At 54.8% G+C, this 16,173-nt stretch overlaps 1 protein-coding gene across 1 annotated transcript in view; it reads left to right on the top strand.

Moving 5' to 3' along the window:
• The first annotated feature begins 7,351 nt into the window (after positions 1 to 7,351).
• ANGPT4 (angiopoietin 4) overlaps positions 7,352 to 16,173 on the top strand; it is a 39,326-nt gene continuing 30,504 nt past the window's right edge. Inside the window, exon 1 of the mRNA XM_044986195.1 lies at positions 7,352 to 7,955. Within this exon, the coding sequence (XP_044842130.1) occupies positions 7,641 to 7,955 (315 nt within the window). The 5' untranslated portion in view covers positions 7,352 to 7,640. The remainder of the gene's footprint in view (positions 7,956 to 16,173) is intronic.

Raw genomic sequence — 16,173 nt, 5'->3', positions numbered from 1 at the left:
AGGATTGCAGGCGGATGCTGGAGAGCAGGATCATTTTTGCAAGCATTCAACCCTCATCCCCTGGCTTCCATGCCTTTCATTCTCCTGCAGCTCACTTCTGACTCTGGGCCACTTCCCAGCTTTGCTGGGGGGTTGGGGTGTACTAGGCGTCGCTTCTCCCCTGAGCATCTTTGCTGTGGTTAGCGGAGAGTTCCAGGCTGGCTGATCATGGAGAGCAGAATTTGTCCCCGTGCGTCCTCATGCGAGTGGCCATCTCCATTGAGTTGTCTCCATACAAAGCAGAATCACTTGATTCTGCAGGTCTATAACCCATGACCCAGCTGTTCCCTCTGGTTGCGATTTCTCTCACCGATGTGAGTGGCTCCTTCAGCCAGCCTCCCTTAGCTCTGCTTTTCAGCACGTCATTCTGAAAACACAGGCAGGAACGAGGCTTTAAGGCAGGGTGGGCACTCTGCCCGTGGCTGCCCCCTGAAACAAGGTCGTTATAGGTTTATAAGCGGCACAGACTTGCCCAATAAATCAGTGACGTGCGTGCTCTGCAGCTGACTCTTGACAGCTTATGAAACGGTCATTAAAAGATCTGGAGCCAGATCCTGACCTCACTTACAGCAGGGTAAACAAGGCCTGACTCCCTGGAGGTGTAAAATGAGTGGATGTAAGGTCAGAACCAGACCTGCTGTGCAGCCCAACCCGAGTCTGTATGGGACTGCAGGAGAACTCCAACCCGCAGCTGCTTTGAGGAACACGCAGGAAACAGAGGATGTTGTTATCCAGCGCCACCCTGGGCCAATCCCCTGCATATGCCCCTATGTGCCTCATTTGGGTGTGCAATTACCGTGACGACCGCAGGCGCATCCTGGGTTTTCATGGCCATGTACACATCTAGTGCCCCATACTGCCGTGTAATTGGGTGCATGAGCTTGTGAGATGTAGACACTAATTTTAGAGAGGTCTGAAAGACTGTCTGAACACACGTAGCTCGGAGGGGCCCAAGGCGCCTACGTTTACAACAGACTATCGGGAGAGAGAAAGGTGTTTAGGGAAGGGGTGCAGAAGTAGGCCAGGCACATCGAGAAAGTCTGGGCTGACGAGGACCCAATCCTGCACTCCTTACTCTGGCAAAATTCCCTGGTCCAAATTCATCCCCCGGAAACATCAGTGGGGTTTCATTTGGCCCAATGACATCAGTGGGCGTTTTGCCTGAGAAAAGGCAGACCGGGGTCTGAGTGAAATGACAGGAATCCACAGGAATGGCCAAGCACTGAGAACTGAGGCTGGTTTTTAAATCACCCCCCCCCGGGTGGTATTGACAGGGTCCTGCGACCAGAGGGAAACTGGGGGCCAGCTGGGTCGCTGTGGGTGCAGATTACCAGCACTGTCCATCTATTGCACCACGCCCTGATATCTGTGCAGAAGGGCAGAGCCAGCACTGGGCGTGCAATCCCACAGGTTTCTGCAGGGTGAGCCTCACTGGAAACCTGGCCTGGGGTGTCAGCTGAAAAGACAGAAGGAGATTAATGCCCCTCTCCCTGGCTGGGAGGGCTCAGTCCTTTCGTCTCTGACAGCTTGGTGCTGTAAGGGGCCCTTTCGCCCCCGGGGGACGTGGTTTAAAACTAACCTGGCGCTGACCGCAGCAGGTGTCATTAATCACACGCTGGGCTCCACTGCCAGGCCTGGGGCGAGGCAGGCGCCACGGCTGGGGCTATTTTAACTCCAGGGCCGATCTCAGGCGTGTTCGGGGAGCTGTGGCGAGGGCTCAGCTGGTTACAAAGGATGCAGAGGAGCAGGCTTGGGCCCAGCAGGTTCTCGGGGCCCAAGCTAGCACCATGCCTCATGCTGCAGGCGGGTGGCCTGCTCTTAGTGTGGCTGGGTGGGTGACACTCACCCAGCTGGGCTGGCCAGAAATAAAGGGGAAGATTCAGCATAATACACAGAGGAGGGCAGCAAACCCCACAAAACTGCCGGCTGGAAGAAGGAACCACGGTGCCGAGCATCTCGGAGGGTGCGAGGGCCGGGGTAGGGGGTGGTGAGAACACAGGGTTTCATCTCCCTCTCGGCACGATCTGCTCGTCTGCTCAGTGGAGTAAGGCCAGGACGGGGAGAGCAGCACCCTTTGCCCAGGGATGGTGAGCTCCAAGCCCTTCCTGGGGGGCCGTGGGTGAGCCCCAGGGCTGAACCAAACCCCAGAGCTGGAAATCCTTCGGCTTGGGAGAAATTCCCACCAGGATGTGAACTCTGTGGCTAGAGTGAGCTGAACCGGACCTCAGCAGCCCAGACTCCCCTGAGTGAACCTCGGGGAGCTGTGATCCCAACGCAGATACACATGTCACAGCTATGCCCCCCACCCCCGGCTCTGCAATGAGCCAAACCAAAACCCGGCTCTGAACCTCCCGGGACTTTGGGGAAATTCACGCCTGGATCCAGATCCAAACTTTGCAGCTGGGGCCTGTCTCTAGGCAGCAGAGGGGAGGAAGAGATTGCTCCATATGGGTTAGCGGGCGGGAGCGGGGCAGGGGCCCTGCAGCAGAGGAGACACACACACACACACCCCAGCAATGGCAGTGGTGGAGGGTTATGTCCCCGTTGCAGAGCCAGTGAAGGAGGGATGAGTCTAGCTGCTCCCAGCGCAGGGGAAGTCAAGTGTTTGCAATTCCAATATTTGTGTTTGCATTTTTGGTGGGCTTTTCTAGTGCCCCAGGGAGCTAGGGCTGGGGTCTGAGTAACATGAAATCCAGCGTCCCCAGGACAGGGCAGCTGCCGGACAGTGCAACTGCTGCAAGGAGCCCAGCTCCCACCGTGTGGATCCGTCTGTGGCTCCCGGACCAACAAAGCCAACAGGGAGCCAGAAGCCGAGCCCCGGAGGCCTAGCAGAGTCTGTAGGAGGCAGAGCCCCGTTCATGGGCTGGCGGGCAGGCCGCAGCCCCCTGGAATGATCCATTGCACCTTTCAGTGACTGGGGCCTCTGTGGCTGCAGGGCTAGCGAGAGGCTGGGAGTGGGCGGCAGGGGATGGGTCACTTGGTGATTCCCTGTTCTGTTCATTCCCTCTGGGGCACCTGGCATTGGCCACTGTCAGGAGACAGGAGACTGGGCTGGATGGACCTGTGGTCTGACCATCATGGGTGGCGCGTGAACCATGGGCTGGGGGAGGCTAACCCCCGCCCCGCCCCTTCCACGCTCCCCAGAACCCAGAGTCACCCCACCGCGGCTGCCACCCCCACCCCAGGCTGGCTGGTGCCCACAGCTGCCGCAGCCCCTCTCCCCCTCCCCCCTCCAGCCCCTGGGCCCAGCAGCACTGCCTGGGGGTGGGGGTGGAGTGTGGGGGGGCCACACCTGGCTGTTTAGATGGTGCGTGCATGCGCCAAGCTCTCCCCTGGTGTCAGTGGGCACAAATCCACTCACGTCGCTGGCACAGCCTGGCTGGGCCTGGCGCACGGTCTGTGATTGCTGTGATGCAATCCCATGGGGGGGTGTATTTAATACCCAGGCAGAGCGTTGTGCCCGCCTGGCCCGGGGTGCAGGAAATACGCCAGTTGTTGTCTGACAAGCAGAGAGGGGATGAACGCAGCGGTGGCGCGGGGCAGGCGGGAGGGAGCAGTGAGCCAAGCAGCAGCGTGTAGCGAGGCACAGAGCCGTCTTGGTGCAGCACCGAGGGGATTGTGGCAGATGGCGGCACAGCCGGCTCTTGTCAGGGATCTGGGGTTGTGTCCCCACTCCTCTGGCCTGGTGCTATAGCTAATTACCAGGGAGCATCACCGCCAGCCCCACCCCCTCCTGCCCATCAGATAGTGCCTGTTAGGTGCCCTGGGTAATTATCCCAGCAGTAATGCAAACAGGGAGCTAAGGAGAGGAATTTGGGCCCCTGCCCTGCCACCCCATGTTTGTCTAAGGAGTGGTTTGAAAAGCCGGCGGGGGGAGAAGGGGGACGAGTGGACCTTGGAGAGGAGGGGAGGGGAGGGGGCCGGGGGGGTCTGATGGAAAGCTAGTGGGAAAGGCATGTCAGGGAGCCGGGAACCCGAGAGTGGCGTTCCTCAAGGCAAGCTAGGAGGCTGGCTGTCCATGTGGGCCGAGGTGCAAAGGAGAAGCCCTCGTGACCTGGACCGAGGATGCTCTGCAGGGGGCACGACCAGCCCTGGACAGGGCGTCTCACTCTGGCTCTGTCTACACTGCAGTCAGGAGGTGTGAGTGCAGGTCGGGTAGGCACAAGCTTTGATTGAGTGTGGACTCAGGGTCCCCGGCGGGTCTAGCCCCTGTCGCCACCCCTAGCTAGAGCAAAGCCTGAGCTGCAATCACACCTCCTGACTGCAGGGTAGATGGACCCTCTCTCTCTGGCAAGACCGGCCTCCTTCCTCGGGGGTTAAACCCAGGGCCGGCTCTAGGCACCGGCGCTCCAAGCATGTGCTTGGGGCGGCACTTTCCAAGGGGCGGCACTTTCCAAGGGGCGGCACTCTGGCTCCTTTTTTCTTTTTTTGCTTGGGTCACAAAAAGCCGGGAGCCGGCCCTGAGCGGAGGTGAGCTGCGGCAGTGGGGGGCGCGGGGAGGGCTGCAGGAAGTAACCCTGGGTGGGGGGCAGAGCAGAGGAGAGCTGCGGCAGTGGGGGGCGCGGGGAGGGCTGCAGGAAGTAACCCGGGGGGGGGGGACAAAGGATCCGCTCCCCCCCCAGGTCACCTCCGCCTCCTCCCCCGAGCGCGCCGCTGCTGCACTTCTCCCCCCTCGGGAGGGGTAGGAGGGGAAATGCAGCGCCCCCGGGGCAGGGCTGGGGATTTGGGGCAGGGGTTGGAATGGGGCAGGGTTGGGGCACAGGGCAGTGGGCCAGCCCCCACACCACTGCAATGGTTAAGGTCATTCTCTCTGCTGATCATGCAGCGTGCCAGGGTGGGGCTGGATGCTGTACACACCCAGGAGGAGAAAACCCCCTGCCCCAAAGAGCTTACAATCTGCAAAGACGTGACAAAGGAAGGGTTGCTATCCCCATTTCACAGACAGGGAACCGAGGCCCACCAAGCTTGCAGCAGGATTGCCAGGCGTTTAGGGGAGTGAGCTAAGAAAAGAGCTGACATATCCCCTGCAAACGCCCGGTGTCACTACAAATGGATCCTGACTATGGGCAGAGCCAGCTTTAGGGGCGGCAAACAGAGCAATCACCCTTGTTGCCAGTTTCCAGGGATGGCAAATCAAAATGGGGGGATTTCCCAGCTGCCACTCGGAGGAGAGAGGGGGTGTGCCCTGGGCAGCAAAACATTAGAATACCTTGGCATGGTGCTGACAATGGATGTTTAGTACAAGACCAAGCACACAGGCTGGAGTGCTTAGGACAAGAATTCAGCCACATAAGAACGGCCACACTGGGTCAGACCAAGGGTCCATCTAGCCCAGTATCCTGTCTGCCACCAGTGACCAGTGCCAGGTGCCCCAGAGGGAATGGACAGAACAGGGAATCACCAATTCCATTCCAAGCTTCTGGCAAACAGAGGCTAGGGACACCATCCCTGCCCATCCTGGCTAATAGCCATTGATGGACCTGTCCTCCATGAACTTATCTAGTTCTTTTTTGAACCCTGTTATAGTCTTGGCCTTCACAACATCCCCTGGCAAGGAGTTCCACAGGTTGACTGTGCGTTGTGTGAAAAAATACTTCCTTTGTTTGTTTTAAACCTGCTGTCTATTCATTTCATTTGGTGACCCCTAGTTCTTGTGCTTTGAGAAGGAGTAAATAACACTTCCTTATTTACTTTCTCCACACCAGGCAGGATTTTATAGACCTCAATCATATCGCCCCTTAGTCGTCTCTTTTTCAAGCCAAAAAGTCCCAGTCTTATTAATCTCTCCTCATACAGAAGCTGTTCCATACCCCTCATCATTTTTGTTGCCCTTTTCTGAACCTTTTCCAATTCCAATATATCTTTTTTGAGATGGGACGACCACATCTGCAGGCAGTATTCAAGATGTGGGCGTATCATGGATTTCTATAGAGGCAACATGATATTGTCTGTCTTATTATCTATCCCTTTCTTAATGATTCCCAACATTCTCTTCACTTTTTTGACTGCCGCAGCACATTGAGTGGATGTTTTCAGAGAAACCTCCTTCCCCAGCCACCAAGCCGGCTCCTCGCTCCCAGCTGAGATAAAGCAGGAATCCTTCTAAACATCCTGGATTACAAAGTGCCCTCAAAGTCCCCAAAGCGAAAGGAGACAAACAATATCAAACAGAGGGATCAAACTGCAGCCCCATGCAAATAAGCAGAGTCATTGCTGGGAAAACAGCTGGCAGAAGAACTGGGTCACTCTAGACATGGTCCTAGGAGGAGTCCTAGGCCCCCTGAATCCAGGGCCAGGTGGGGGCAGGGCAAAGGGGTAGTTTGCCTTGCCCCCCCCCCATTTGGGAGGGCCACACACCAAGCGGGGTTATGACTTGCTGCATGGGGCTGCGGCACCACCCAGTTTTGGCCTGGCTGCCCCTCCATGTTAAACCAAATCCGTGTGGCTTTGTGACCCTGTGGCCCAGGTCGCGATACTCAGAGCAGGGACAGGACTCCCACTGCAGGGTGAGTCCAGGGCGGGTTTGCTCTGCCCCCCCAGAACGTCCCCTCCGAGCTAATTTTTTTTTTTTTTAAAGGGAGGGGATCAGGTCCAGGTTTTGCCCCAGGCCTGACTCGCACGGCTGAACGTTCTGGGTTCTCTTGCTCATGCCAGAGGGACGAGCTGCTCCTTTCTCGTTGGTTCCTCCAGGACAGGAGTTTTGCTTCTAAAGAGGATTTGGCAGCCCCGGGGACGACCCGAATGACATCTCTAAGGGACCCTAAATCACTCATGAAGTGCCCGCGCTGGAGTCCGTGTTCCCCTAAGCTCTAGGACGAGCTTTGGCTGGGATGTATTCCCAGCGGACTTTCCTTGCAGCGGATTCAGTTAAATACAGGCCCCAGCCGCCTCAGATAGTATAAATAGAAATGGGCAGGCAAAATATATTTGCCTCAATGTCACTTCCCTGCACCCTGCAGGGTCACAGCTGGTGCTGATCAGGGAGGGACAGACTGGGAAATGTGGCTGTGCTGGGACCACGGGGGAGAATCTAAAGTGGGGGCCGCTGGGGTGGGATTTGGGGCTGGAGCTGAGCAGAGACCTCATCCCTGCCTGCAGGATCGGAGAGTTTCTCTTCTCATTTCTTGCTGGGGTCACTCCACGGGTCCTCGGAGGAGCAGGCAGATAGCCAGGGTCCAGGCAGAGGGGAAGGGGGGGCAGCCCAGGGGAGGGACAGAGGCAGGGTGTGTGTGTGTCTGAACATTTATGATTACATGTGAAACTTGAGCTCCCTGCAGTGGGCTAGGAAAGAAAAAAGACAGAAGTATTGTTTTTAAACACTTTTTTTCCCCCGCAAGAGGGCCAGGGCTGCTGCATAGCCAGGATAGCGATAAAAGGGCTGGGGCTGCTTCGAGGGGCGAGGACGGAGGAAGTGCCAAAATTACATTATTTAGACTTCGTTTAAAGAGCCCAATAACTTGTTCTGTGCAAACAGTGGCTTGAAAACTGCAGCCTGCAGAGCACTGTCCCCTCCCCCTCTGCAGCTTTCCGCTAGGACCAGGGAGTGTGGGGTCTAGCTGGGGCAGCGTGTGGAGTAGCTGGAGCAGAGGTCTCGGAGCACCATGCACCGGGGAAATCTCAAACTGGTGGCCTTTGCCTGCGTGACGGTGGCTTTCTGGGCGGAGGGTGGCCAGCGGAGGGCGACAGGTGGCGGGAGCAGGCGGCGATCCCACCGGGTCCAGCAGGGGCAGTGCAGTTACACCTTTGTCCTGCCCGAGGCCGATCCGCAGCCCTGCCCGCCGACAAGGGCGACCCTCCGTGCCAACACGCTGCAGGGGGACTCGCCCGCCGCCACGCTGCAGACCCACAACTGGTCCTCACAGCGCGTGCAGCAGCTGGAGAAGGTCCTGGAGAACAACACCCAGTGGCTGCTGAAGGTAAGAGGCGCACCTGGCCAAGGGGGTGGAGGGGCCACAGTGGGGAGAAGGTTCTCACCACCACTGCCAGGCCCCTCATCTCATTGCCCTCAGGGCAGGCACCCTGACGCTCCGGTGATGGGCATGGAGTGGAATGATGAATGGAGGGATGATGGGAAGAGGGAGGTCCTACTGCACTGGATGAGTCAGTGGGCACAGGTTTGGGTCCAACTTTCAAGACCTTTAATGATCTGGCTCCCAAGCACCTTCCTGAGCTTCTGCCCCCATGAATTCTATCCCATCCCCTGAACCTCAGTGGGATAGGACTGTCGTTGCCTGGGCACCACCAGAGCTATGGGATAACTCCTTGTTTGACCCCAAGTTAGCTCCTTTCAAGGCAGGTTGGAAACACTGGGTTGAATTCTGCACTGGCTTATGCCCCTTGCCATCCCTCTGGCCAGGTTCATCTCTTGTGCAACTTCACTGAGCGCAGCGGGGTCTCCCGGGGGAGAACGCTGATCAGAATCGGGCCCCCTTGATTCCAGAAGGCTTGGTTGGTGCTTTGGTACTTGTTTAATGTTCCATCTTGATGTTGATTGGTGCTGTATTCTCACATGCTTTCAGTCGCCTGTAGCCCTGCCATGCGTTCCACGTACCCTCGGCTCACCTAGTGATTTCATGCAGGATCTGGCACTGAGTCTCTTTGGTTTATGGTAAAACACCTGGGGAGTTCTGGCAGAGCGAGGGACGGGGGCTGGGTCAGACCTCTGGAATGTCTCGTTTTTTTAAACGCCAGGTTTTGCAAAACGTTGTGGAGCTCCGTGAAGCTTTGCACAGCGTTTGCTTTTTGTGAGAACAGCCACTGCAATAAACGCGTGTCTAGCCCAACAGATGCTTGTGTCAGGCAAACAATAAAGGCTGCGACTGTCAAAGCCACCTAGTCAACGTGGACACCAAATTCCCACTAACATTCCTGGACATGAGGCAGCCGCAGCCCCGAAGAGGCATTGCAAATCACAGCCCAAGGGTTGTGCTTGCCAGTCCCTCCTGCCTGGGGAATGACATCGACCCGTCCAGAACCCGTGTTTTGCCAGAGACGAATGGAACTAGAAAACTAGAACCTCTAGAGGCTGGAGCTCTTTCCGGACCTCTAGAACCCCAGGGTTTGGAGTGGGGTCAGAATTTGGTAGAACAAGATTTTTTTCCCCACCCACCAACTCTTAGCTCAGAGGAGTGAAAAACCCGGTTCTGAGTGATTCCGGGGGGTGAAGTGCTCCTGATCTCAGGTTAGGGCTTCCCCTCCGCACACCGCTGTCACTCAGCCCCGGGGAGCTCCCCACTCCAATTAGTCCAGACAACCACTGGGGGGTGAGCGGAGAGCCTGTCACAAAGTGGACACTGGCTCGCGTGGGAGCAGCGTGACCGAAGACAGGCAGGGTGGGAAATGCTCACACTCTGGCGTGGATACTGCAAGCGCAGCTGTGTGTGGTGTGGGTGTACTGGGCTCCAGAGAAAGCGCAAGAGGAGGTGACATGACTAAGGCTAAACTGGAGGCTTGGTCCTCGGCCCGGAGGGTCAGGGTGCCTCCTGTCCCCATAGCCCCGCTGCCGTACTCACAAGCAGGCAGGGGAAAGACGTGACTGAGTGCGGGTGTGTCCATGGAGACACGTGCCCACCTCATGCTGATGGGACACTCAATGAACACTCCTCTCTGCGCCCAGGGTGGCCAGTACTCCACCCCTGCTCTATGCCGGATCAGCCCCCGGTGTGTCACTGCACATCAGAGAAGAGGTGCGTGCCATGGGATCCCTCAAACCCTCCTGCCCATTCAGAGCAGGACAGGATCTCCAGAGGATGGCGGACAGCAACTGGACACTTCCAGATCTCAGCTTCAATGGGGAGGGTATTTGAAAACAGAACGGGATCCAAATGGCCCCAAATCTTTATACTGGGTCAAACCCAAACCCAAGGTGTAAAACAGCAAACTTCTGGGTGTTTGAGATCTGGCTCCAGAGGAGAGCTCTGTGGTGGGAGCCTCTATCGGCCTGTTACCACTTAACCCCCCAGGGTGATGTGAGGGGGCTGGAGGCTCAAGCTCAATGTGGGTGGCAAGATGGCTGGAATCCCAGAGCAAAAGCCAAGCCTGGAACAAGATCCTCCCTGGTTAGCAAAGGAGAGCTCTGAGCCACCCTCACACCAGAAAGCTGATTCTGGTTTCCTCCTTCTCCTCCCATCCAAGCCAATGCCAAAGCTCGCGTTGATCTCCATGGGACCAGGATTAGCCCTGGCACACAACAAAATCTGTCCACAGGAAACTTGCTGCAGTTTCATGTTGACTCTGACCCTCGGGGTGGGAGGATCCGTCCTTGGAATAGCATAGGAGACTGCTGTGAAATCCACATGCCTCGTCCCGTGGGAATGCTGCCTGGGAAATTGGCAGAGGTTCAAGACGCTCACTTGTTAGATGCCCTTTCCCCAGCCGTCAGACAGTGACGGTTCTCTTGACCCTGTCAGGACTCGGTTTGTCTAAGCAGAGCTGTCAGTAGAGTCTCCAAAGCAGCAAACCCCAACTTTGAGTCACTGCAGCCCTTCATACGGCTGAGACAGGCTCCCTCATGGCGCCAGGCTCCAGAGCTGATCCCGGCAATGTACAGGCCGGTGAATCTAGCTCCAGCCCCAGGCAAACTGGTTAAAACAATAGTAAAGAATAAAATTATCAGACACAAAGATAAACACAATATGTCGGGGAAGAGTCAATGTGGCTTTTGTAAAGAGAAATCACGCCTCACCAATCTATTAGAATTCTTTGGGAAGTCAACAAGCATGTGGACAAGGGCGATCCTGTAGATATAATATGCATGGACTTTCAGAAAGCCTTTGACAAGATCCCTCACCAAAGGCTCTTAGTAAGCAGACATGGGATAGATCAGTAACTGGTTAAAAGATAGGAAACAAAGGGTAGGAATAAATATCATTTTTCACAATGGAGAGAGGTAAATCGCAGGGACCTCCCAGGATCTGTACTGGGATCTGTGCTGTTCAACATATTCATCAATTATCTGAAAAAAAGGAGTGAACAGTAAGGTGGCAACATTTAAAGATACAAAATTACTTAAAGATCGTTAAGTGCAAAGCTGACTGCAAAGAGTTACAAAGGGATCTCACTAAACTGGGTGACAAAATGATAGTTGAAATTCAGTGTTGATAAAAGTGATCCACATTGGAACACATAATCCCAATGATACATCCAAAACGATGGGGTCTAAATCAGCTGTTACCACTCAGGAAAGAGATCTTGGAGTCCTCGTGGATAGTTCTCTGAAAATATCCACTCAATGTGCAGCGGTCGTCAAAATGCTAACAGAATGTCAGGAACCGTTAGGAAAGGGATAGATAAGAAGACAGAAAATATCACAATGCCATTCTATAAATCCATGCTATGCTCACACCTTGAATACTGTGCGTAGCTCTGGTCACCTTATCTTAAAAATGATATATTAGAATTGGAAAAGGTGCAGAGAAGGGCAACTAAAATGACTAAGGGTATGGAACAGTGTCCATACAAGGAAAGTTTAAAAAGACTGGGACTGTTCAGAGAAGAGACGACTAAGGGGGGGATATGATAGAAATCTATAAAACCACGACTGGTGTGGAGAAAGTGAGTGGGCCAGTGATATTTACCCTTCCCATAATACAAGGCCCTGGGTCACCTGATGAAATTAAAAGGCAGCGGGTTTAAAACAAACATAAGGGAGTATTTCTTCACACAATGCACAGACAACCTGCAGAACTTATTCCCAGGGGATCTAGTGAAGGCCAAAAGTATAAATGGGTTCAGAAAAGAATTAGCTACATTCTTGGAGGACAGATCCCACCACTGGCTATTAGACAAGATGGACAGGGATGCAGCCCCATGCTCTGGGTATCCCTAAGCCTCCAATGGCCAGAAGCTGGGACTGGCTGACAGGGGCTGGATCACTTGATGATTGCCCTGTTGTGTTCATTCCCTCTGAAGCACCTGGCACTAGCCAGTCTCAGAGACATGCTACGGAGTTCGATGAACCATTGGTCTGATCCTGTACCCCAGGAAACAGGCAGCTCTGTACTCTAGATTCACATGGGCGTGGGGGAGATCAGGCCCGTGGTCTCTCTTGAGTTCCCATCTTGCAGTGCTGCTTGCCTCTGTCATTTGGACGCAGTCTGGGTGTACTCAGCGCAGACGCGTGTGGATGGAGGGAGGGAATAAGAGGAGGAAGGTGAGATAGGAACTGCAACCCCAGAGATTAAATTACAGCTCCCCCTCCCCACAGCTAGGGATGGGCCTTCACCACCACCCCACCTCTCCAGATCTGGACACCCTCAGACTCTGGCTGCGGGCATGAGAATCCAGCCTCGGATCCTTCCACATCTGAGTTTCAAGCCTGGTTCCTATCATGGATCAAACCAAAATCTCCACTCCAGGCGGCTGGGGAGGGGGTGAAATCTGTGCGTGGATCTGAATTTTGCAGCTCGGATCCCAAAGAGACCCGAAAGTGGGTGACAGGAAAGAGTGGCCCAGCAAAGAAGAGACTTTTCCTTTCAACAGTTTCTCCAAAGTGCCATCTGACCCGCACATCTGTCAGCAGTGCAAACAGCTGCCTACGTCAGACCCGAAAATAGCTCCGTCCCTTCTTGGCCCGGGGACGAGGGACAGGGTCCCTAAACAGCTGTAAAAATTGAGCTGCAGCAAGGGAAGAGCGAACAAGGTGGGGGATCTTCTGGTGAGAAAATGAAGAGGGGACCGAGGCCGTCTCTGCGTCCAGAGCCTTTCTCCAGCCAAATCTGAAATGACTGCCGGGAGTGCTCCAGTCAGGTTCAATAAAAATACCTGCACATCCTCTGCATTTGCCTCTGCCAGACTGCACAGTCAGAGGGAAAGTTCTGCTTCCAGACAACACAGCCAGAGCTTTGATCTTCTAACACTTTAAGACTGTTCACAAAATTCACTTGTTTTCCTCCCCATGTCTTAAAGCCAGAGTTCCCAACCTTCCCTCCCACCCCCATTAAAGCAAGCCAACTAAACAGCAAACCTGGCCCTTCATTCCAAAGGTTGGAAAGTGATTAATAATTTTTCTGGGGAAAAAAAAAAGATTTGCCTCTGAAAGCCTCGTGGGCCCCATGATCTATGTATTTACTTGAGTTGCTGAATTGGGGAGCATCCTTTCAAGATGTGGCACATTTATTTTCTTCTTTTCCTGGAAGACGTTCCCCAAGCCCAGACAAAACTACGGGATGGATTCTAAGAACCCGGGGCAGAGAAAATACTCCAGAGTGCTAAACCGGAACAGAATATGCACTCTGAGTGGAACGATTCCTTTGCTTGGCGTTTTCTTGAGCTGCAGTTTGGACCCGGGTCTGACATTTCCCAGCATTCGTGGGCGTGTGGACGTAGGATTTTGATTCAGGCTTGGCGCTAGTTAGCGTGTAGCACCATATGCACCCTCAGCTAGGAATTTCTCACTGAGGCAACTGATTCGGAATTCTGGAAACAGATGATGAAGGGAATGGTGATCATTCAGCAGGGTGAGGTGCACTGCTCTCCCTGAAGCACTGTGCATTGGACAGTTGGAGCCAGACAGTCCAATATTAGGTGCATGTTAGGTGATCATCTCTTTGAAAAATGTAGGTGGATAACTAGGTATCAGTGCCTCAGCACTTCCAGGGTTCCCTAGGTATTCTTTATAATTAGTATCTAGGTAAATGAGGTAGGCGTTAGCCCTGTTTACATGCTACTGTCATCGAAGGCAAATGAAAAGCTCTGGAGAACCACCATACAATGGGATTCTACATTTGCTACTGTACAGGGATCACAGTACTGGGACTCAGAGTTCGTGTTCTGGTCTATGCCCAATCCAGGAAGAGACCTGGGGCTGAGATTTCAATAGCACCCACCCATGGCAGGTGTCAAGCAGAGGGGGCTTTTACTAAACTTCCTTCCAATCACCTGTGAAATTCCTTCAGGCTTCCAAAGGTTTGGCCTTCCTCCAGCTCTTTCCAGCCCTGCATTTGAAAGCCCTTTTCCTTTTCCTATCACTTAACCAATCCTCCCAGCACCCTTCGCATGAAGAAGCCTGAGTCAGACAGAGGTTAAGCAACTTGCTCAGGACAATGGAGTGCAGCTGTGGCAGGGATGGAACCCAGGAGTCCTGGATCCCAGCCCCCAGCTCTGAATGCACCCTAATTTGGGTGTCCTAACGTGATGCCACATCCGGGGAAATTAGGAAGCACTGTTTCTGAAAGTTGTGTTATTAAAAGGCTTTTTCAGACCTTTCCTTCCCCCTGCGCATGGTCAGAGACTCTTGGGGCACAGAACATCCTGGCACACTGCTAGCTTGCAAGGGATCTTGGGAAGGAGCAGAGACTGGCCTCTTCCTTTCCCGTTTACATTGGCGCCGCATGGTGTTTGCTCATTGCCAGTGAGGTGAGATGGCTGACGTTTGTTGGGGGCTGTTATTCCCACAGCCGCATCTTTGCTGCAGGCAAAGCACGATCTAAAGTACTCCAGTGAGATCGTGTTGGGTTCTTGGGGGACACGGTTCTTACTGAGATCCTGGTTCCCAGGTGCCGCGTCTCCCGCTTTCTTTTGGCTTCACCTTCCCTCCCAGAGTAGGAAGCGATGCTGCTACCTATTGAGTGTGAAGTGGCACCACTGGACCAGGACAAGAAGCCAAATAGATGCCCCAGCATATTCCAGGCCATGGCTTGTCTCTGAATTTCTGGCCTTGCCTGAAAGTTTCCCATTGATCATAGGCAGAGGGGCCCTTAGCATGTGGGTAGCTCCGATCAAGCTGACCCTTTAGCACAGCTGCAGCACTGAGGATAGGTTATCACGCTGCTTCGATGCTCAGGACACAGCTGCTCTGTGAGCATGGCCCAGCTTCTGTGCCATCCCGCTGTTCTTCCGTCACCACAAGCCAAGCGTCGCCTCTGACCCCTGGCTCTAGGCTTGGCCAAACCAAACTCTCGGGCTTGGGGGCATCCCAGAGGTTGGGATGTGGGTCCCCTAGATGTGGTTCGAACCTGAGCTATTCTGAACCGAAGGGGGTCTGTGAACAATTCTCCCCTGCCCCACACTCCCCACAACTCCTTCCTGCTGCAAAGCTGTTCAGAGCCATCCTTGGAAGGGTACCCACCGTCCTAGCTGGGAACTGAAATCCCCTCTTCCTCTGGAGAGATGCAGGCAGGCACACCTCTCTCCCCTTGTTTCTAGCCCTGCTCTTTGTGTATCCACACAACGGCTGCTGGCGTGGCCACATGGAAAGCCTTGCTGACACATATGGATACATACCATTGTCCAATTATCACTGGATGTCCCAGCCTCTCCACTCCACCTCACGGGGGTTTCTGCACGCTGGCCTGTGTGACACGCCCTGCAACTCCCTGCCCTCCGGTGGAGTCACTTCTCCATGCCCGGCCCTGGATTGCTGCCTGCACCGCTCATGTGCCTGACCGCACGTGAGAGGATCAGTCAGGGCTCCTCCCAGCAGAGCTAAAACGAAAGCGCTAGGAGAGCTCAGGGCAGCCGGAGCATGGGGGCAGGCAGGGCAGTGCAGCTGGAATCTGGCCCGCAAGCAGGGCCAAAATATTCGCCTTGGTGAAGATTCCCGGCTGGGGGTGGTGCAGCTGCACATCTGGGCAGCTGTTGAGCAGCGGGGAAGCACCCCATCTGGGAGCCCTGATGTAATTGGTGGAAGGATGGGGGGGGGGCACTAACCCAACAGGATAAAGGGAAAGACCCTCCCCCGCTTCCTTGAGACATTAGCTGCTGGATCAGAGGCTGCCCATGCCCGTGCAAGGAGAAAGCTGAGCTTGCAGTGAATGCACTCTGGGCCTCAGTATCCTCCGGACAGATAAGACAACGGTCTTTGTGAGGGCTTTGGGGCAGGGGATTCTCTCTCATTACGTGGCTGAGTGGTGTCTAGCACAGCCAGCCTCGATCTTAGCCGGGGTCTCAGGCTGCTCGGGCAATGCTAAGAACTGCTAATAGCAGTGGGGGACGGAGGGGAGGGGCCTGCAGATCTCCGTGACCTCCCAGGTCACTTTGCAGAAATGGCCCAGCCACGGAGGGGAGGGTGGCAGGGCCTGAGAGAGGAACTCCAAAGGGTGCCGGTATAACCTCGTCCCAGCCCAGCAATTCCCGGAAAGGGATTGGATTGGGTTGGTTTTTCCCCCTCTAATTTAACTGGAACCTGTTTTGATT

Source organism: Mauremys mutica, chromosome 13 (assembly GCF_020497125.1).
Source record: "Mauremys mutica isolate MM-2020 ecotype Southern chromosome 13, ASM2049712v1, whole genome shotgun sequence".
Lineage (NCBI taxonomy): Eukaryota > Metazoa > Chordata > Testudines > Geoemydidae > Mauremys > Mauremys mutica.
The sequence above is the reverse complement of the archived record's forward strand: the minus strand, read 5'-3'. Positions and strand labels throughout refer to the sequence as shown.